This window comes from Symphodus melops (genome assembly GCF_947650265.1).
Source record: "Symphodus melops genome assembly, chromosome: 22".
In the NCBI taxonomy this organism is placed as follows: Eukaryota; Metazoa; Chordata; class Actinopteri; order Labriformes; family Labridae; genus Symphodus; species Symphodus melops.
In genome coordinates, this window is record NC_136712.1 from 4,961,562 (window position 1) to 4,985,186 (window position 23,625).

Below are 23,625 nucleotides of genomic sequence, written 5' to 3' on the forward strand. Positions count from 1 at the left end.
AAAAGGCCTGACACATGGTGCTCCTGCCAGGGCAGGGTGTGGATAACTCGCGTAGGCCAGATACCACATCTAAGTGTTTTGGTATGGACAAGTCTGAACGAGAGGAAGGGAAAGTTTAAAAAGTTTTCACAATGTTCAGTTCAAGAGAATTGAAGATGTAGACGATAGAGATTGAGACTACAATATTCATCATATAGAAGACTCATTTGTTTCTTTGACCAAGACTGCCTCTCAAGAGAAGACGTCCACTACTGAGGCTTGCGAATAAATCCGGATTGGCTTGGCTTTCCATGTTGTACGATGGTTCAAGATGTTTGCTACGAATTTTCCAGGGGCTCTGTCGATGCTATGCCAAAAGTAGCAAGCAGTGAGCCAAGTCAGTGATAATTTCAAGAAGTCCTGCTATGGTCTGTTTCCAACTAACAGGCGCAATCCAAAGTTCAAGTTCTGAATCAGCAATGTTTTGTTAAATAAACTAATGGCTTCCATTAAAGTCAAATGCATGGCAGATTTTAGAGCTACATGGAAATTTGGGCTTTTCTGGGTCTCATTTTCTGAGATTCAGGCTACATATTTTCAGGCAAGAGGAGGAGAAACAACAGGAAGGTGGAAAAAACCCAGACAAGAGATAATTTTAAATGGCTTTACAGCCATATGGTTTAATAACGACAAGTTTGGCTGTATGAATGTCTTATAATATGACATCTAATACAGGTGTATATGTCTGAAACATATTGCATAATGAGCTCTATTATGTGTATGGTTCATGCTAATGATGCTGTTGTGATGTTGGCTAAAAGACATTCTGGAACATTTGATTGAATCTCAGCTAATGTTAGCGATAGGGTGGATTTTGCACTGGTTCCCCTGTTCTTCTGATGTAAGTTCTAAGGTAGTTAATGTCCAAATGTTTTAAGTGAGCAAACACAATACTTAAAGTATTCAACAGTCAGCTAAATTTATAGTAGAGTCAGAAGGTGGATTTTACTTCCTTGAAACGAACAGACATTGCTCAGCTAACTGGCTGCCACAGTTAGCTTACTGTAACAGAACATACATAAGAATGGGACAAACATGTGAATCTTTCTTTCTTTTAGAAAGCGAATACACATTTTCTGATACACCAAACAAAAGTTTAAAACTTAGAGTCTTTTTGAGCTATTGTTTTTTTTTTTTGTTTTTTTTTTTTGAAAAACCAGCTGCATCTTGTTTAAGTCAACATTTTAAGTCTTTCACATTGAGTTTGTGTGATGGAAATGACAACTACAGTTGCCTTGAAGGGATGACTTTGTTGTTGTCATTAGCAAACTGTTTACAGCTCTTCCTTTCTTTCCCCTCCACTTGCCTTCTGCTTTACTGGCTAGAATCATCAATCCAAAGGCCTACTAAAAGATATCAGTTAAACATGCTGGATTTAGGAACGTTTGGGTCTGATATTGTTGACAACTTGTTTATAACCCATGTTCTCCACTCGCTGCCAAAGTGCTGTTGGAGGGGCTTTACTTCTGCTGTATTTGTGCAATTCTAAGATATTTTGAAGATGTTTGACCTTTTAAGAAACAACTGGCTGGCCTTTCACTTGACCATCTGCACCGGTCAGATGGGATGTATCTGAGTTGGAATGGTACATAGATATATTGCTTAATATTACTATGACTGAGTGCGTGTGTATGTGTGAAACCTGTTCATCTACTTACTGGCAGCTGTGTTTTCTCCAGAGTAACAAGGCTTACTTTCTAGATTCCAAACACACACATCATTACATTTAAGCATTATTTCATATTCTGTGTTATAAACGGAGAGGATGTTAAAGAAATAAATCTGTGTCGACTTCAATCACTGTCTTGCCACTTTCAAGTCTTTTACGCAGTCTCTCTCTCACTCTTACCATCACTATATTAGCAATGTGCCCATAAACACTCTTTTTTTGGCATGTTGGTGACAATCAAACAAACCAGTTTTTGTTAGTGATGAATGTTTCTTCCATGCTGAGCAAATGATGCCGTGGTAGGATTTGCTGCTAATGTGTTCCCCACTCAGACACTTTCTGCATTTGGCCATATGACAACTTAGAGCTTTGGATCGCCTGGTGAAGACATCACACGGTTTAAAACCAGGCTGAAAGTTTCAACCAGAGCACTCTTACTGTATAGCTTAAATCTGCATCTTACTTTTTATAACTTTCAGAATCATAAACGTTGCATTCCTTATATCCTAAAGTCCCATAAAATGAAAGTTTTAGACCCGCTTTGAAACTTGTGCAATGAAAGTGCTGTCCTACACATGTTTTACTGTCATAAACCCAGTCATTTCCTCAGTCATCACCTAACATCTGTCAAACAACTGTTTTCATAATTAAAGGAAGAGAGGGCAATACAAATATGAATTTACCTGTTGCATGCTTTGTCATGTAACACAGAGCCCAAAATTCATTTTAAGAAGCATGCCCAGGGGGAAAATAACATTATGACTCATCAATCACTAAAAGTCTTATTCATCTCTCTCTGACTTTCCTTTGATCTGCAACCCTGATCCACGCCAAACTTTGCATAATAAATGCCATTCATGTATTTACTGCATCAGCATTCCTTGAAATAAATAATTTCGTATTGTTGCTCGACCCGTCTCATGACAGCTGTTAAATATTTTTTAAACTAAGACGATGATTTAAGTAGATGGTGCAGAAAGAGTTCAATTTGATTAACCTTTAAAAGACACGTAAAAGGGTGAAAAAGAGCTTAAGGAATACAATATGTGCTCACAATCAGAAACTGAAATCCATCTTTTTTTTCCCCCATGGCCCTGAGCCTGTTCCGTAACTGTGGGAATCTTACCAGACTTTGCATATGTATGTGTTTCTGACCTGAATGAAGAGTTCTGCAGGAGCAAAACTGATGCTAGATTGGATCCCAGATAGTCCTATTCTGAAGCTTAAGGCCACAGACTGAAATGCTATGTTTGACAAGTTTTGAAATTAAACTGCAGTGAACGCCTCTGTGTACCGATCAGTTTAACTGGTCATGACATACTTCTCTCTTGCAGGTTAATCCAATTCACACATCCAATTGAAGCAGCCAACACTTATTTGGCTGCTTCTTTGAAGGCCTTTTCCCTTTAATTAACCATATGTGCATTTGTTCATAGACTGCTGGTGTCTTATTAATTGTCTATACACACGCATGGATCTTTTCTTTACCTTGATGATGATTTAAACTTTCTGTTCATTTTGTCTTTAATACGTTCTTGGGCTGAGACACTGCAGCACGTCAACGTGAGTTGCCATCAATGTTTTGGACATGTTTACATGAATGAATGTGACAGTTCATGTTAAGGCTGATTCTCCACCCTCACAAATTGCTGACAAAGTGCTGCCATTCTTTACTGTATGTGCACTGCCATGATGGATTAATTCAACTTCTTAATTGGATACCATGATAAAGGCTTGGATCGTTACCATGTCCGCTTTGCTGATGCTGTGGAAAATACATCTGTGTACACAGGCAATGCACACACAAACGCTTTAAATGAGAGAGTTTCCACTCTTCTTCTCTCATTAAATGTGGGCAGGATAGTACTTTTCCCAGCATTGGAATGAAACTCAATGCAGTCAATGAGCTAAATAAACACACCAAGATTTCATTAAGCCCTCTTATTATAAAGGAAGTGCTCAACTGAGAAAGGGGATTCCTCAAAAATCACCTTCTCATGGGTTTTGTTGAACAAGAGAATAAACTTCTATCAAGCTTGATCATAAAGTACTTTTCGTAAGTGAGTCAAGTCCACCACTGATCTGTTGAGAATCAGTTCAGTGTTATTTTTCTTCATGGATATAAAATGGAAAACTTTCCAATTCCCTATAAGCATACACTCCTATATACTTTCCGACCTTGTGTGTTATTATTGAGGGTTCCAAATGGCTTCATAAAACCATGAAATGGACATACTGGAATTCTCAAGTGCTAAGTTTTTGGGATCATCTTCAACCTTAAATGCAACACATTGTGTTTTGTTACCATGACATTTGATTGAAAGGCTAAAAGAAAAATGTACATATCTTCAGTATATTTCAGAGCACTTCATTTAAAACCTGGCAGTTAACACATCATACTTGCTGTTTCAACACAAACTTCTCTGTAAAAGGTTTTGTACTCGCTCTGTTGGCAGAAAAGGAGCTACTTGGCTGCTCACCTCAGCCTAGTAAATCAGAACCAGGCTAAGATGGAAACAAAGAAAAATGCCCAACAAACATATCCAGACGTGAACAAGAGATTAATGGATTCTCTCAAACACTAGTGGGCACTTGCCCCTAAAACAACTTAAGGTGCAGAGTTTCATCAAAGACAGACATAAGTGATGATAGAATCATTTTCCAAAACAAAGACAGACTTGCAGACAGCAGCACTGATCTCAAAGGACGTGTTTAAGAAAAAAGGGCAACTTGCAGTTTTTGGAGGTATAAAGTAAAAACCCAGTTAAGCTTCTAATTAAGAGTTTGGTGACTAAAACCACATTGATGAAAGTTGAAGTTTATGATGTTGGTAAAAGAAACTATTGTTCACTTTGGCCATACCACAAGTAGCCTCATAACATTTAAGTATCAATTCATTGCTCCTCTGTGTGGCTTTTGTGTCAAACTTCTGGTGTACCTCAACCTAACACCAGCCAGCGTCAGAGTGTACTTTCTTCTAATGTCAGGTCAACAACCGTTTTTGACATCAGCCCAAAGTTTGGAAAATTGGGATCTGGCTTTACTTTAATTTCAGGTTTCGACATCAGCCCAACATCAGAATCTAACATCAACTAATCAGCAGGTTGGAACAAAAAACGGAATATGACATCCGCTTATCATCAGGTTTTCAGCCTACAGTAAGATCAGAACTTGACTTTAACTCCAAGTCAAATTTTGGCGTCAGCCCACCTTGGGCTCTGACATCATCCCAATGTATGATTCTGATGTGAATGTCACAGCAGAGCCTGAAGTCAGCCCAAAAGTGGGATTTGATGTCAGTTGAATGTTGGGATCGAGCATCAAATGAACATCCAAATATGATTTATTCTCAAAGTCAGAATTAAATGTCTATTGAACTGCATCTGCCATCAGCCCAATGTCAGGATTGAATGTCAGCCAAATGTTGGCAATTGACATTGGATTTGGTATCAATTTAACATTTGGATCTGACGTCAGTCAAAGTGAGATACAACATCAGCATTAAGTTAAAATTGGTTTATAATTAACTGTATAAAGCCCCTGATAAAAAGTACTTTCTCAACTCTTCCCTGTTTTTATCTGCCTTCAAATGAACGTCCATTATACTACAGAGCTAAGTTGAAGTGTTAAATGAATGTTGGCTGCTATGGAAATAGCTCGGCCTTCAGACCCAGTGATGGTTGATCGGACTGGCAAAATGGCATTAACATTACTACAAACATGAAAAATACTAATTAAATCGCACACTTATCTGGCCGATTCTCTGTTGGAATGTGTGGATGCATTTGGGATTGTGTCAACTTAAAAGAAAGGCAGTCAGTGAACCAAACCAAAATACACTAGATGCCACCATTATCATATGAATAAATATCAACACACAGCCTTACTTTGATTGCTCCAAATTAGGTCATTTCCCACAGTTCCTCTGGCGCAGAACCCAATTGTTGGCCTGTCACTGCCATCATCCCCCCCCCCCCCACCCCACCCCCACCCCCTTTGCATTTGTGTGTTTGTCTGTGTGTGTGCAGGGTCTACTTTGTCCATCACCGCTGAGATGCTGCAGTCAGTGATGGAAATAACAGCACTCCTCCACCTCACTGCTGGGGAAGTATTTAGAGTCTGCATTGGGACTTGTGCATTAAAATCCTGCACAGAGTACTTAAAAGGCTTCCGTTGGGAATGACAAGCATATGATAGACGAACAAATCTCTTGTTGTTGAGGATTTAAGCCTATGTGCATGTTTACTGTCAAGATATAATGAAAGAAACAGTTTCTGAAAAGTATTTTTTTTAAAGGAAGGTGAACTTAAAACATTATTCTAAACGCTATTTTTCTAGCATTTTTATTTAAAAAAAAAAAAGTAACTCACTGAACTATGTTTGCCTGGCAGGGAGTCCATGTTTTGCCATCATATAGCTTTACAGTTTCACACATGACATCCATCACATTCCCATTTACAGCTAGGTCTGGCCACATCAAAGCTCCCTTTGCACTGACTCTCTAAACGAAACATCACTGTTGCTCGTTATGGGGAAGTGCAGTTAAATGTTTTGCGGACCACAAACTACTGACTGGACATTCTCAATAGGACTATATAAGATCATGACAAAGATTTTTCCTCTGAGTTAGTGACTTTGTTGGTTGCACAACCAGTAAGTCAGCTAAAAAGCTACTGGGAAGACATCTTTTCATGGAATTTTCCACATTTCTAATCCACAAACAGCTGTATGAAAATGTAAGATTGAAAATGTATGATTTATATTCCCTCATCCAGTAGCTGACATCAAAGTATTCTTTTTTTCCCCAATTGAATAAAACTTAAATAACATCTTTAATGATTATAAAGTGGATTTGTGTAAATCTGTAACATAATCTGCTGAATCTACCTTTACCATAAATGTAGTCATAGCCTTTGAAAGCATTGTGAGTTGTTTTCTTGCTTTAGAACAGCTTTCAAATCTCTGTTTGATTTGAAGTAAAAAAAAAAAAAAATCTAACACATGGGTAACATTTACACTCACAAACATTCAAACAGGTGGTTTTCCATCCCCCAGAGCTACATCTCTTATCTGCACCCTTCATCTTCTTTCATTGAGCTTCCAGCGATGAAACCATCCCAGACCCAAAGATGTATTTAAACTGTGAAAGCTTATTTAACACCAATATAAAAACCTGCGTTTAACATTCTCGTGTATTATTTCTCTTAGGAGCATCATTGCAAAAACTGACTTCAATGACCTCTTAAATGGTTGTTTTAACGATCATGTGTACTTCACCAGCAGTGGTGGTGTACAGTATGTACTAGAATGGTAGTGTTATCAAGGGGATTCTGATTGGACCAACAAAGTGAGATTAAAGAGATGGAAAAGCTAAAAAGTCTATGAATGGATGGCAAAGATCCAGATATTTGAAAGTGATGCAGCATATATGGAAGTGAAATGGAGCGCAGAAATAGCCTCCAGCTCTGCTCGGAAAACTGTGTATATGTTCATGTGTGCATGTTGAGTGATGAGGCTTTGAGCTGCAGGTTTGTCTCCTTACCTAGGCATGTCTGCACAAGCAAACAGACCTATATGTCTCTTTTTAGACAGAAACTAATCAGTAGTTATGTCTGCAATATAATTAGAATATACCTTAAATTCTGTTAGTAAACGGTCATTAAGACAGTTTCCTACTTGTACTCTATAATGCACACATATTTCATATGAAGCTGACTTCGAGGCAAGCTGAAAAAAGCATGGATACTTTCTTCCCAGAAAACTTTAACTGTCATCCTCAGATTCGCTGCACTGCCCTTCACTTGCGACAAATCCTTCCTGGTTTACAACAAATCCAAGAGATACCTATGTCACAACTAGATAAGGACCCCTTAACCTCTCTCAAAATACCTCTTTTCGTCTAAGCACAGATCATACCTCTGAATTCCTTCTCATCTTCCCATTTTATTCTCCAAGCAAACACAAGTCTACCTGGAATTCCAATGACCCTGCTGCCTCTTCTCTGGCTCTTTTCTCTTTTCTTGACATCTCGAGGCTTGTTGTTTTTTTTTTGCCTCTTGCTCTCATCATAACCTGCATCATTGAAACTCTTGCCTCACTTTTCTTCTTTGGTTTCATCACCTGAGAAAATTAAGCTATTTGAATTTTCTATAAAGGTGTACACAAATCTGCCCTAAGGAGGTCTTACGTCAACTTAAGCTGCCAGATTCAGTGTGTTTGTCTCGATGACTTTTTGCAATGGCCACCTGGTAGTCAAAAGTTCATAGGTTAGATTGCTACAAGACCTCAGAATCTTCACAACAGCCACGTGTCACTGCCTGTTCACTCTATCATACAAAGACTGCTTTCCATCATCATCTGCCTAAGATTGCTCCCATTATTGTAAAATCTGCCAGGTATGAGCTCACCATTTGTCTTGGACACCTGGCTTTATCCACATCACTTTGCAATCCTCGGACCTCTTTCCATGCTAGTCATTTCCTATTGTCCTTTTTTTGCCATCTGTGGACTCAATTTGAGCTTCAAGAATTTCTATAGCCAAGGTCAGTATTGAGCACAACAACCTGAAAGAGATCTGTTTATCCAACCAAAAGTGAAGTTGTCGTGAGACCACAATGTTGTGTTTCGAAACACTTTAGGCCACAATGTGTGTGGTCTGGCCTTTGTGTTCTGCCGGGGAAGTCCATCAGGCTGAGAAAAAGCAAGCGATGAAAACTGCTCTTCTGCTATATGACTCTTTTGTCTTTGGAAAGAAGAAGAGAGTGTAGATAAAGACGAGCAAAAGAAGGCACTCCTTGTATCCTTTTTGGTGAATTAATTTTTCTAAGATTTATTTTGGTACTTTAAGGCCTTTATTTAGTTGATAGTAAAGTGGATAGAGTTGATAACTGGGGAGAGAGAGGGGGGAGAAAACATGCCAGAAAAGAGGCAGAGGGTCCAACCTGGGCCGCCTGCTTCTGGAACAAAAACCTCATGGTGCTTGTGGCTAAACCACTTGGCCAATCAGTACTCTTGGCAGTCTTTCTTTTGTGTTAAAACAGGTTTTATTTTGGTTCAAGCATAATAAACTTAGGAGCTGAGTAAAGGGACAGAGGAACTCTAAAACAACTGTGACCTGACCCTGATATCTGCTGCAACAAAATATTTGGAAAATGTGAACTCTCTTAATTGTGTCATTTTCCAGTAACATCAGTTTATGACACATTTCTAGGACTGCTGAATGTATGGAGATTTTAGCATTCATAAGAGGAACTAAGTTTGAAATTTCACAATAATTAAGATGACTGAAAGTTTTATCCATAAATCATCAGTTCCAGACAATGTTTAATCACTTCTTCTGCAATGTAGGATAAAGTCCAACAAGGAAGCAGATAGTCTTTGACACCAACCAAACACATGGCAGCTCATGCAGAAGCTAAACTTGTGACCTTCCTTAACAAGCATGACACCGTCTCTCTAAACACCTTGCAGTCAGGGTGATAAGAGGAGGTCTGTTTCACATTCACTCCTTCCAGAAAGTTCAGTCAAACTTTAAAGAACTTTTCTCCTTAGTAATTTAAAAGAATGTGTAACATTTTAAAAGCATATCTAAAGTACATCCATATTGCTTGATTCTGACCTCATCAAAACCTTTGCAGAAAAAATATACCTTCAATTTTTTGATGTCCCAAACTTGGACTTTCATTTTTCACCCAAAAGCCTTTTAGTCTTTTATAAACGTGTGACTATCTCAACGTCTACTGAATGAGTTGGTGCAAAGCTTGGATCATACATTCATGGCTCCAAGGGGATTCAACCTAACAACTTTTGTGAGTCAATGAATTTGGAATAGTCTGGAGGTATGGATTCCAATATCAATATTCATATTATCAATGCCCCCTTCAGGATCATTATACAACTGTGTGTAACTGGTCCCTAAACATGAACTTTAGTGACATAACTTGGTGGGATATTCAATTCGTTCTATACTCTGGTTCGCAAATACATCGCTGCTCGGTGTACTATCTCAAGTGTACTTTCTGTTTAGTACTTATAAGCAAATATACAAAGCTAAGAGAAATAAATTCTACCTGCTGACCACATGTTGTTAATGTCACTGTGAGCATGATGTGTCTAAAGAAGACGACAGCACAAAACCGACTTGATTTTTTTCAAGCAGACATATTGTACTATTTGTAGTTTGCATGAGCATGCATTACAGAATGTAAGTATTTTAGAAACATGGACAACAACTGTGAAGAAAAATACCAATGAGGGTGTTCTGTGATTGGCGAAATTGCCCAACATCATTGTTGTTAGGTGGTGATAGGGTTGACAAAAGTGTATAAGGACTATTAATGGGATCATTCTACCTCCCACATAGTTCCTCAGAGTGCCCCCCCCTCCCTCCAACCCCTTGTTTTTGGCTATTAGACCCAAAAGTCCATTAAGGAAACCCAAACAAACCTAATCAAGATTTGGGGTTAAAAAGAAAAGGCAGTTTGCTGGGGGGAGGTGCGAAACTGAATAAATTAGAAAAAAGTACGTGTGTTTGTGTGTGAGTGTGTGTGGCACTTTTGTTTTTGCCTTGGGGCTGTCAGTATGGAGCCTGAATGAGGATGAATGACAGAGAGAGAGTGTGAAAGAAGGTGAAAGGGAGTTTGTGTGGAGCGTTTTCTCATAAGCTCCACACAGGGCCTATCATTACCAGATGTCACAGTGAGGAAGGCTGCCAGACGAATCACTGCTCATTGCCTCTCTTCTTCTTCTCCGTCCCTTTTTCTTCCTTTTTCTCATTGCTCCTTTCCCTGTCTCCATTTTCCTGCTGCCTCTCTACACTTTTTTTTTTTTTCTTTCTCCTCCTTCTCAATTTCCAGCTGTTTTTGGTGCACGCAGCAAGAGCGGGGCAAGTTCTCCACCAATTGTTTCGGTCCAGTGAGGAGCTTGGCGGTCGGACCCCTCCCTCGTTCTATCTCTCTCCCCTCTGCCTCCCTTTCTCTCCTTCTCTCTCCTCCCCTTGTTGTGACAGAGCACACCTGCTTGATCTTGGCTACACGCGCTCCGAGTCCAATTACCACATAGGCCCTCGCAGCCACTCCACAGTCTCATCCCCCCCACTCGGCTGGATTTTTGGGAGTCAAACTCACCTCTTCAGCTTCCACTCTTTGCCTTGCTTCTACTGAGAACAGGTAGGTTAATCCTTTAACTCGGACTGTGTGTAAATGTTGGTTAGAAGAGGGTAAGTGAGAATAAGACTGAGGAGTTAGCTTTCAGGTGGACTAATGTTTTTAGAGTTAGAGAGTTGTCTTGATGGTGGCTTGGGTTTTGCTGGACTTTTAAGCATGGAAAGTTAGATTATTTGCAGATTATGTCATTTCATACGCTCCTTGCTGGCTTTAAAAAAAGTACATTTGCTCTGCTTTCCTGTTAGATCCCTGCAAATGTGTGTATATCTGTTCAACTGAATTTGAGCCTGTTTTAATCAGTTCTCTTTTGTACGTTTGTGTGTAAAATATCCCTGATATGTTGCCAGGTCTTGTTCCCACGGCTCTCTTGGCTTTGTGATGAGAGACTTTAATCATTTCCAGGGATAAGAGAGAGCAGCGGCTGGAGAAGGGGGTGTGGTACTGGAGTTGATGCTGGTACCTCACTCCTCTGCCAAAAAAAACATATTCTTCTTGCCCATCTTTTCATTCAAAATGGTCCACCACTAAGTGATATGTGATGTTTTCTGCCCTTCTCAGTTTAGTATTTAAGCTCCCTTTTTTCTATATTGTTTAGTTTTGACAAAGCGAATATATTGTTCAATGTTTACAAGAGAAGAGGGTTGATTGAAGTGAAAGGCAGCAAATTTGTTTGCTACTTTCATTTGTCATAATTTGCTAACGTCAGTGGAAAAAAAGAATTGGTTGCATTAATTTGTTCTTGTTCTCTCTTTTGTTTAACTCTCTTTCTTTCTCATGTTCGTTTGTTTCCTGTCCCTGTGGCATTTGGGCAGTCTGTAAGGAAATGAGGGGGGAAAAGGGTCAAAGCAACAATCAGGATTCCTTTCTGTTTATTCAGCCCCTTTTTTTTTTGCCTGTTGAGACTTTAATTTGGAAAACTTGTTTCTGCTGCTTCTTACACATACCATTTCAGCAGTTCACTTAAGAAAGCAACCAGACCATTTTAACCCCAATCTCTTATCTTTCTTCTCAGCCCTGTTTCTTCTCAAAGTAAGTCTCCCTCTGCCCACCGTGGTGTTCGCTGTTGTGTTTTCACAAGAACAGAACAGCACCCAAATTGCTAGGGGCAACTTAAAGTTAGAGGCTTTGAAGAGGAACTGAAAAAAGAGCTGTACCTGGCAACACACACTGCCATTAATCCCGTAATGGTACAGCTTCCACTATCAAAGAGGGGTCTGAAGCTTCCAGACAAGCCACCACACAACTTTAGCTAGCTCATTACATCCTTTTTGCCAGCAAGGAAAAAAAAAAAAAACGTGTAAGACTCGACTGCACTGAGTTGCATTAAAAGAATTGAAGTAAAAATGAACAAGGGAAAAACTGAGACAAACAAAATCAAATGCAATGGAGGCTGAAATGAGGCAAAAAGAGTGAACTAAAATATGTCAGGAGAGATCCATACAACTTATTTAAGAGTTGGGCTGAGCAGATGTTTTGCATTTGAACCAGGAATGAGTGAATGAATGTTTGGAAGGGACAAGGCCCAGATTTGCACTCAGGGGCCGCATTTTTTCCATCTGGACCTCAACTGTCTAGGTCGAATAGAGCACAAGAACAATGAAATTAAATGGACATCAGCCATGGAGTCTTTTTTTTCTCTCCTTTCTTTGCTCCCTGGAATACCAGAAAGTTCCACATGTCAGTCTTTCTTGCCAAAGTTTTTAAGGGTCAGACGAAGAGAAGAAAATACCTTAAGCTATGGGAGAAACTCTGATGAAGGAAGGAAGGAAGGAAGGCAAGAGCACAAAAAGGGAGGAGGAGAAGATGGAAAGAGAAGAAAGGGAGAGGTTGGGCAGTTCATCCACGTCTGTGCAGCACAGACTGTTGATAATGGGTCTGAGGTTGATGGCAAGCCGACAGCTCTTCTCATGGGACAGCTGAAATGTGGTTTAACCACTTGTTGGCTTTCTCATGCTAAAACTCAATGATGGCCATCACCTCAAATGATCTTTATCTGACAGTTATTTCTGTAAAAATAAATTATATTGATTTGGGGTGGCAAGAAAAAGTGCCCTGGGAATTATTAAAGCCAAAAGCCTCCCATATGGACACACGTGGGAGTGTGGATGGCTCTTTTCCCAACAAGACTGATACAGACTAAGTGTTGTAACAAGACCACTTTGGCCCTGAAATTGTTTATTGGCTGCATCCTTGCATATTTTCAGATACACATGTTCTTACTCAAAAAATCCCCTCGAATTGTCGTGCTGATGACCGATAGCCCCTTACCACAGCTCAACAACAGGAAACTTGCATTAAAGCTTTATCATTGATTATGCTTCAGTTTGCCTGAGTCTATGTTTGGGAGGGGAACTCAGATTAATTTTCTGATAGGTTACAAGGTCCACACGTGTTTCAAATGTCCTGTGGCCTTGTAAATACCTTCCAATGATTCATTGCCGACAGACGCTCAGAAGCAGGTCTGAGGAGAGTTAGAAAGCACGGGGAGGTAGCAGGCACACTTCAATGGGGATGGTAGTTAGTGTCTGTTTCATATTGGTTCCTGCATTGCAGTATGGTTTGATTTAAATCCAGACACCTACGTGTGTAATGCTCAAGTCGGTTTCTTCCATGCTGCAGAATTTTCAGGGAAAGATTTGATGAGTTCCCTTGATATGGTAATCGCTCCACGAGTATCTCATTGATTTTCTACGTCTGAAAGTTTCAATGAAAGGCACTGACAAAGGGAAGAAAGTGACAAAGCTGTAGAGGGAACATTACTTTACTCCCTCATGCGAGCTCTGCTCCTTCCTGTCTGGGAATCATTAGTAATGCTGGGGCCAGACTTAGGGGAAAGTGGTAGGAGGGAAGAAAGATGGGAAGGGATGAGACAAAAGAGGGACACAAGACAATTTACAGGGATGCCAGCGCCGCCACAGGAAATGTCGACCTTTCTCTTTTTCTCTCAGTCATCCACAGAGTGATGGATCACAGGTTTCAGATACACAAGACAAGACGCCAGAGTTTGAGCAACATTTGCCCTTCTCTGGGATCAATCTTTTGAAAATACAAACTGTTTGTTCTTGTCTGACTTGTTGATAAATCTTTTCTATAACCACCTTAGTTCCATTAACGCTGGCATCTGCAAACCATTCCAACATGTTGTCTACGTGCAGATGCACCTATCTCCAGTGTTAAACCCAGCTCTGGGACATGCTGTGATGTAAATGTCTCTGATAAACAAAGTTCATCTTCTGTTTCTTCTCTCACTGACCTTTTGTTTTCCATGTGCGTCACATTTTGCAATTTGTTTAAAGTTTCCCACAGTGGAAGTCAGTCCTGCTTGGTTGTTAAATGTCTTATTAGCAGGAAACATGTTTGGGTACAAATTTTGCCACATTAGAGTCGCTCCACTTCTCGTGTATAAAGCCTGTCCCATTTTCATCTTCTAATCTGGCATACAGCCTTTACCCGATGTGATGCTGGCCGTATTCCCAAATGGTGCAACACCAAAGTGACACACTGTTAAAATACCTTCAGAAAGAATCATTTTTAATTGCAGGAATAAGCAAGTGTTTACTACGCCAGTAAGTATATCCAATTCCCCAAATCAATATTTTAAAATGAAGTATGTTTAAAGTTGATATGAAGTCAGAGCATGTTTCCAAAGCTGCAGGGCCCTAAACCTTTTGTAACATCAAAGTTTGATTTCCAGCTGGGCGTGATCACTTGAATTTCTCTTTGAGAATATTAATGATAAGACGACTACCTTTTCATCCCAGTGAGTTTAGATCTCCTCTAAGGGGATTAGACATGCTGATAGCGCCAGATGTAGAGTTTGCATTATGAAGTCATGCCCTGGCATGTTCTGTTGACAGCCCTCTGGGTTATAGCATGCTCACGCACAAGTGTGTTGCTTGAGGAGTCAGTGCAGTATGTTCAGTAGATTCTTGCGTGTCTGTGTGGAGGTGGGGGCATCTTTCCCTGAGCAGGCCGTCCAGCAGGGCTTGTGGACACGTCTGAGCAGACTGGTAATGAAAGAAACAACACCTGGGGCACACGGCTCCATTAATGCATCATCCTCAGGCCTTCACACTGCCGTTACGAACGCAGAAAAAAGGTTGAACTTCCATCTTTTCACGAAAGGTTGCAGCTAAACCATGTTTCCTTGTTTTGAGTTTTGAGTGACCTTTCTGTTCTCAGTGAGATCTTTTTGATTTTGTCCCGATAACTTAACCATTCTAAATGTTGGAACATAATTATACATTTCTGAATACAAAAGCCCCTTAATTTAATTTTATTAATAGCACTTGTTTATCCTGCTGCAAATCGTTAATGTCCCAAACATTAATCCCTTAAAATCCTTTGCATTCCTTTTTCCTGGGTTTTAAATCTGAGTTTTTCAACTTCAACAACAAGCCAGTCATGGACTTTATTATGACTCACAAAGTAGCAGTAATTCATGGCTTGCTGTAAAACTGAATCTGTTCAATTCTGGTGGAACTTGGTTTGAGATCACTCTCCTCTTTTTTTCCTTTGGCCTATCTGGTTTGCATTAAAGGCTGCCGAAACGTTTATGGGCAAAGGTTGATGGATTGATGGCAGGCCACATGGAGGGCAGTCTGAAACCCTGCACCAGTGAACATGTGGTTGTATATCTGTTTATGTGCTTGCAGCCATGGGTCAAAGCAGGGAGATAAGGTTCAGTAATCAGCAGGGAAGACCTTGTTATTTTGTGTGGCAGCTTTGGTACAGCAGCTTTGTAGATAGTTTCTGAATGTTCCAGTCTGCAGAAAGAGCCAGATGTGAGGAGTTCACACACCAGTACCTCTATGAAAAGTGATAAATCCACTATGAGATACTTCCCACTATAGGTAATGAATGCATCACAGGATAAGCACAACCCGTCTGGCTTTTGACCTAAAAAAAAAAAAAAACCTCATCAAAGATGTCTACAAGCACTTGTTGACCAAAGAGTTCTTTACATCCCTTAATCCAAAAATGACGACATTTAACTGCAGCCATGTCTGCAGAGAAGGTTTTTGTTGGAATAAGCTTTCAGCTAAGCTTAGATAAGAGAGCCTGACACAGCCAAGATTACTCATTCTTTCAAGAAAACTGGAACGATGTGTCCTCTGGGTTTGTTCTGACGCCTCCTGTACAGTACTCCGTGTTTCTAAGTGAGACAAAATGGCAAACTTCTGCATGGAAAACGGCATCTAGACATTAAAGAGTGTGCGACACAGTTCCAGGCTCACAGCACCGACTTGTGAGGTCACCCCCTTCTGAGTGTATTTCAGGTTTTTCCGCTTCACGGCAACAGAACAAGAGTACAAAAGAAACATTTAAAAGAGCGGAGTAATCGCATCCAACACAATTCCCTTCTGAATGGAAGTGATTTCAAGCCTGTTCATACTGTATGCAAGCACTGTAACCACCGGACTGATGCTGTACAGTGTGTCAAAGTGGCGGCTGTTCTGTAGCGAGGATCTGTAATTACTGCCTTTGTCGAGAGTCTCTGTGAGCCGTTACATCCTGTGACCTGCCATAACCTGAATATACATGATCAGCACATCCTTTTCTCATGGTCACAGACACAACCTGTTGTAAATATTTAATTTCTTTTGCTCAAAGAATGAGCATAAAGCTGCTTAAGCAACCCGTGCACTTGTCAGTAAGACACCAAGATACTAAAAGTATGGCTTACTTAAACTTGAAAAAATAGCATATAAAGCAGCCCAAAGCCACTCTCAGTCCTAACCAACTGATGGTTTTGGGTCACTTTCATGATCCTGGTCATGATGCTCAGGTCAAGGTTTGCTGTAGACCAACTTCTCCAAAATCATTTGTTAGCAGCTGTGGCTCAAATCTGCCCTTCAATTATTGTGGCACCAAGAGGGAAAGAGCCATTTTTTTGGCTAAAGACATGACAAGCAGATTGCTGGTTCTTTCAGACTGTCTGTGTCTCTGTGTGTGTGTGTGTGTGTGTGTGTGTGTGTGTGTGTGTGTGTGTGTGTGTGTGTGTGTGTGTGTGTGTGTGTGTGTGTGTGTGTGTGTGTGTGTGTGTGTGTGTGTGTGTGTGTGTGTGTGTGTGTGTGTGTGTGTGTGTGTGTGTGTGTGTGTGTGTGTGTGTGTGTGTGTGTGTGTGTGTGCATGTGTGTATGTTGCTGTGTAAAGGGTCGGAGAGTTTGTGTGGATCTCCATACTGTTTTAGTTGGAGGAAATGTGTATGTGTCATCTCTGCTGTGGTTGCGTTCAGAAATAGACAAACTGCATAAGGCAGGATTCTCCCTGTGACTCCTCAGGTGAAGTAAAAGTGTAATTCCCAAGGAGCTTCATCAAGGTACAGCAAATGTAAAGTGATCAACTTTAGTGGCAAAACAAATGATCTCTTGTTTATTACTTTTGAATATTTAAAAAGTAGCAGTCGGCAGTTGTATATGGTGGCAGTCATGACATTTCCCATGATGCATCCCAAATCTATAAATGTAAACGCAGATGGTGTATTTGCAGTTGCCAATGGTTTTTCTTTTTCTGTTGCACAAGCCAATCACGAGACATACTAACTCCCATTGCAGCAAAAAATCCTGTAATGATTCATATGCAAAGCATCTATATGTATTTGATACAACATATGATTTAGAAGATTAAAAACGGATAGACATAATAATTAAAATAAAATCCACATAGTCCCATGTAACATCTAACATGTTGTCATTGTGTGTTTGAAAACTATTAGTTAGCTGCAGAAATAGCTTATTTTTAAAAAAAATCCCCCTTTAAATGCTTTGCTAAAAGTAGTGCAAAGATGGTTGAAAGGTTTGCTGATAGACGCCCTCTTGTTTATGAGTTTAAAACAACGATGGTTAAAATACGGATATTTAAGCTAACGTAAATGATGAAATATGGTACATTGCTCACATGTAAAGAGATGCACTTCAGAAATAACAGGCTGAAAGCAACATACTGTATTAATACAGTTGCTTACAACTATTGTCATGTCTTCAGATATCTGAGTATAAAAAATGCACACGTTTGGGTATGATATAAAGGGATGAGATATACAGTATTACATTAACACACAAATTGAAGACGAGAAATGTGGGATCTGATGCTGCATGTCCTGAGGACAGTGTGGACCGTGATTATCTGCTTGTTTGATTTAGTCCTCACAACACTTAAGTTTTATTTTGAAAGAAGGACGTTCTGGCAGAGTCAATAAGTGGTCAAGTATGGGATGAATTCATCCTGTTATTGTTACGTAAATGGTATAATCAGTTGTTTAGAGGCTGGGGGAAACGTAACTATGGGATAATCAATGTGAGTGCCAAAAACCTCCTCATGTTAGAAACAGGAAGTTGAGATTTAGTTGGAGAAGCGTGTTCGTAAGGTCCACCATGTGGAAGAAAAATCTTACTTATATGCAAAAGTATGTAAGATCATGTATGTGTGTATTTTTTAGTTCTGGATTGCAACGAACAAGTCCGTCTCCACAAATCTCATTTAAGATACCACAACAGTTAAATCAAACCCACCCAAGAGTTTTAGTTTTTCATTTCAGACTGTGGGTTGGACTATTTGAACAACCGAGAGCATTAGGGTTAAACCACCTACTAAGTTGGGTTAATGGGTTAAAAGTCGCCACCCAGAACTTAGAGTTTTCTGATTTTAATGGATAAACCTTTAAAATAGTTATGATAAGGTTATGTTTGACTGCAAAGACGAGCTTAGGAGATAAATTGGTAAGAGTCAATGTAAAACCACTTCAGCTTGTCTCTTCTGGCAAGGCAGAGAGTGTACTTTTCTTGTGCTAACCCCTGCGTTCACCTTTAACCTCCTGCCTTAAACTCACCATTCAGCATATCTTAATTGACAGTCCTCCCAAAAAAGGTAAAACCCAAGTGTTTAACCTCATAGCCCCCAGTCCTTCACCTTTGACCTTTGACTGTCTGGGCTTCAATCAGTGTCTGTTGCTAGGTGTCCTCTCTCCGCATGCTTCTCTTTGTCGTTAATTTGTGCCTGATCTCAGAGAATAAGAAACAGACTGTTCCATTTTAAAAGCTATAGACTGACTATGTTTACTGAAATTCTCCACCCAAGCCTTTGAACTGTGTCCTCTCGTCCTCCAGGCTCCCTGCTCGCGGCACCATGAGGTCAGCCTGTCTCTCTCTGCTCTTGGTCACTGCCTGCTGGGCTCTGCCCTTCCACCAGTCTGGCTTCTTAGACTTCATGATGGAGGATGAGCCGGGATCTGGTGACGTGATCACCACAGATTTTAGCCTCCCACCCATGCCTGAAGGACCCAAGTGCCCGTTCAGATGCCAGTGCCACCTGCGTGTGATCCAGTGCTCTGACCTCGGTAAGACGAGACACATCTCACTGATGGTTTTGATGTTTTTAAACCCACATAGTCTCTCTACAGATTCAGGATTCTTTCTTTACTTTTAAACTTCTGTTCAATTACCACTGGGTGATACTTTTTATTTGAAAATGCACTTTGCCCATGAACTCAGACACAAAGTTAGAATTGAAAGAATCTATTTTGTACCAATGCATATCAACTTAATTAAAGTAATAAATCACCAATAGATCTGCATGTTAGAATAAGATGAAAATGCCCTCATTAATATTTAGGAATGGGAACAAATCTACTGTTGTCCTATGCTGCTTGGTTTTCTATTATTTGTCACCTGAGTAATGAGGGCTGGAGCTCAGCCAGTCATTTCTTGATGTATTCATCAGTTATTTTGTTTAAAGAATAGAAGAATTAAATAAAAATGCCTGCCCTACTTTCCTATGACACAATGATTTTTCAAACGGCTTGTTTTGTTACAGAGCTCGTCCAAAGATATCAAATCCCTCAATGAAACAACAAAAAAAAGCAATAAATAAAGTTGGGAAACTCCGGAAAAGGCTCAAACAGAACAACAGTTCAAAACGAGTCAAGACCAGGCATTGTCATTTACATCATTACATTTATCCATATACCCCAAAATAACTTTTTTGGATTTATAAATTCAGATGAAACACACAAGCTTTCATTTTCTCCCACCATTTGGTGCTCTGGCCTTGACTTTAAAAGAAAAAACGAGCTGACTTTGATGGATCAGACTCTGAGGTCAGATGAATGTCTGCAGTAGTTTTACTGTACTTTTATTGTCTTTAATCACAGTAGTGGTTGCTTAAAGCAGCAATAGTCACTGACTTTACAAGCTCTGCTGTCTCCATCGTCCGCCCAAACCACAGGGGTCAGACGAGGGGTATATTATGTTTTGCATTATCGTGAAACCCTGAGGAGAAGATGACAGCAACATTGATATATTAAACACTTACAGATGTTTTCAGTCCTGTTTTAATTCCTGTAACAGTGACAATATTTGCTCTTTCTTGTTTGCCTGCTTAAAGGAAAGTCCTGAACCATGTCCAGCTTCAACTAGCTGAAATGTTCCAAAACCTGTCTCTATAAGTAAAGCAACAAGACTGAAAAACAATCACCAGCTCGGTTTTTAATTCTACACAGTCACAACAATTTACTCGATTGTCGTCCTTGTTGTTTGAAGCGTATCCGTTCTGTTTGTCTAATCTGATGTATAGCATAAACAACAGCTTGAGTCATCTCACAAAAAACCTGCCGCAGAAAATCCCCTGACCTAATTTATTCTTGTTTATTACATAAAAACTGCTTCGCTATGCAGTTTGATAGTTTGTTGGCTCGGCTTTCGTTTGAAAACTTCACAGAGACACTTGAAGGACAAACTGTGTGAATAGAAAAAAGCAGGAGCGGGCAGAGCTAACAGGGTCAAATCACATTCGGTTTTGTAAGCGTAAAAGAGCCAGGGTTCTGTCGGTGGAATGGAAAAGGGTTTACAGACCTAGACAGGCAGGTGGTTCGACAGTCGGAGCGTCAGACTGCTGGAGAGAGTGATGTTCAGGGTAAGGTCGGTTCCATTACATCAGTCTGTCCTGCAGCAGGGGCCCCAGTCTAAGGAAGCACTTTACCCAGGAGACGCAGCTCCGTGGCTGGATCAGAACTGTTGGCCTCGAGCCTCCATCTGTTCCCCAGATCTGCTGGCATGTCCACAAACACACACACACTCGCATATTAAAAACACACAGATTTAACACTTAAATGAACACGCACATATAGCAGGTCTGGGCAAGACAGTCAGCTAACCATTCCAAATTTTGTGGATTATCGGAATTACATTTGAGTTTATAAAGTGACATTCAGGGGCAATGTCAAATTGTCAAACAAAGATTGAAAAAAAATAATCTAAGATGATAGCGCAAAGCATGAGAAAGTCTAGCTTTTAGTGTTGAGCAATTAAACTAAAAAGTGTGTGCACAATTATGGAGGTAGACAGTTTGGTGCTGTAATGATTGTGGTGACCACAAACAGCTGTGATGCTTTTGTGGGTCATCCTCTGCACATTTGGAAAAGCTGACAGAGCAGAAAACAGAGCTGGGAGTCGTGTTTGGATGAGCGCAACAGAAGTCGTCACAAGCTTTGAGGACAAATGTATCTGACAAACGTACAGCCTTGCAAGTTTCTGTGTAAAACAGTTTATTCCATGCCTCTTTCTCCAAAACTGCACATTATGAGAATTATGGATGCTGGAGAACATTGCTCCCAGCTGTCTTTGCTTTATTTTTTTAAGCAAATCTTACACAACAGAAGCCATTTTCTGTGTCACATCAGCCATGACGTGGTGTGATAAAGTCCAAGCAAAACAACCAAGCGTTAGCTCAGTGTCCAGGTATGCAGCCGCTTACTTTCTCCAAAGGAAATTTGTTTTCGAGGTCCATTTCCACCATGTGTGCCTGGTCACACATCAAAAACGTATTTGGTGCCTTTGGAATGCCACCATGAAACCCATTCTCCACCCTATCATTGAGGCTACGTGTAGCATTCAAGGATGACAAGGCAGACTTTGTTGTTTCAGAGCAAAGCTATACATTATCTTTCTCTCTTTGTTGCTTATCCAGGTCTGATTCGTATTCTTTGTGTTTTGATGGTCCATAACAATTATTCAAGTTGAAAGCAGCTTAGAATGATCTTTAGTTACTCTTCAAAAAACGTGTTCAACTCCATCAAATAAAGCTGATGTGCTGAGACAAAGTGTTTCACTGTGTGTCAATCTGATCAAAGCAAACCAACAGACAAGATTTAAAAAGATTGATAAAAGTCAAACTCCCTGAGACAAATAGGTTTGGAATCCATTTCCTGTTGTGGTCAGAGTGCGGTTAACCCAGCATCACCACATCCCCTCAAACTCAGTTCTCCATAGTCCATCATTCTGATGGATGTGTTTGCATCACAGACTCATAACCTTCATCTAATTAAACAATATCTTACTTATTACTTATTATCAGGTCTGAAGGCTGTTCCTGGGGACATCCCATCTGACACCACACTGCTGGACCTGCAGAACAACAAGATCACAGAGATCAAGGAGAACGACTTCAAGAATCTGAAAGGACTTCATGTAAGACACATTTTCCTTCCATTTGTGTATTACTACTCATGTTATGTAAAGTGTCTTATGTAACTTATTCAAAATCCTCTGCAACAAAAAACTCATGATACCAAAAAAGGTCATTTTCTTGAGAGCTTACTTAGGAACAAACATGGAAAATGTGGTTATTAATTCATTTTCGTAGGTTTATTCTTTGAATATACAAACTGAGAAACATAGTCAGTGCTGAAGTGTCAAGAGAACATTTCTATAGAAGGCTGACTGGCAATTAATGACAAGAGCAAATTATAAGACATAAACCCCACTTCAACCCCCTCTTCCGATCATCCAACTCCAATCATCTGCCCTTTCCTCCAACCTTTACAATCAATCTCCACTCACCAGGTGCATGGAAAGTATTCACCCGTAGGCCTTACACCCTCATGCCTGAAAAATCCTCTGACTGTTTTTGCCACTTGCAATAAATACCTCTAGCTTACAGCAGGAGGTGTTTCCACTGTAATGTAACTGACCTCTCCCGGGAGTGATCCACATACCTCACATTGAAGTGTGTCTACTTCCACGAGGTTGGAACAGCAGGAAGGACGTACCTTTAAAAAAATGCAACAGCGTGGGCTTGAAATTGGCTCTCCATCTTGACAGAAGCAAGTCCGGAGTTGGTGTGTCTAACATCTGTTGGACTCAAAATGTCTTGTTTTTGTATCAACTGGAGGTTACATATTTTGATGTCAGGTGGTAAATTTGTAGCTGTGGATGTTTAGTCTCACAGCTACAAACAGGGAAGGCAAATGAAGTGTAGTGGGTTTCAAATGAGTTTCAAATTTCCTAAAACAGAAATGAAAACAACTCTTGGGCTGAAGAGTGGACTCAATGCAGAAGTGCAAAAACTACAGTTCAAAGAGTGGCCACTTGAGGCTGGCCCCAAAAGTGAGTCAATTCCAAATTGGTCCCATATTAAACATGTACAGTTAACTGAAGAAATAAACATGTTCACACCCCAGAAAACACGCCTTTCAGGCCTCTGGAGCTTACTTTTTAAAATTATTCTAAGCTATTTAGTTAACCACAGATAGGGTTGCTTTTATTTTAGCTCTGGATAACCAACATGGCTGCAGTTGGTGTGACCACCTCAAGCTCACAAAGGCATTTGATAAACCCGTGGGTTTTGTCATGGTGATTGAATCCCTTAATAATTCAGTTAAAGGGGAACTTGTGGCTTAATCGTAAAGGTCGAACCCCAAGCGGGCGACAGAGGCTCAAATCCATCCTGCAGCTCATTTCCTGCATGTCTCTCCCC

At 40.2% G+C, this 23,625-nt stretch overlaps 1 protein-coding gene across 2 annotated transcripts in view; it reads left to right on the top strand.

The window, feature by feature from the left end:
* The window catches only part of dcn (decorin), a 155,757-nt gene that overhangs the window by 127,134 nt on the left and 4,998 nt on the right, over positions 1-23,625 (top strand). The window contains exons 1-3 of one of the 2 annotated variants that reach the window (XM_079335081.1): positions 10,374-10,875; positions 18,981-19,210; positions 22,225-22,337. In XM_079335081.1, the coding sequence (XP_079191207.1) occupies positions 19,000-19,210; positions 22,225-22,337 (324 nt within the window). In that variant the 5' untranslated portion in view covers positions 10,374-10,875; positions 18,981-18,999. Of the gene's footprint in view, positions 1-10,373; positions 10,876-18,980; positions 19,211-22,224; positions 22,338-23,625 lie in introns of those variants that run through there. The other variant, XM_079335080.1, reaches the window with a different exon arrangement.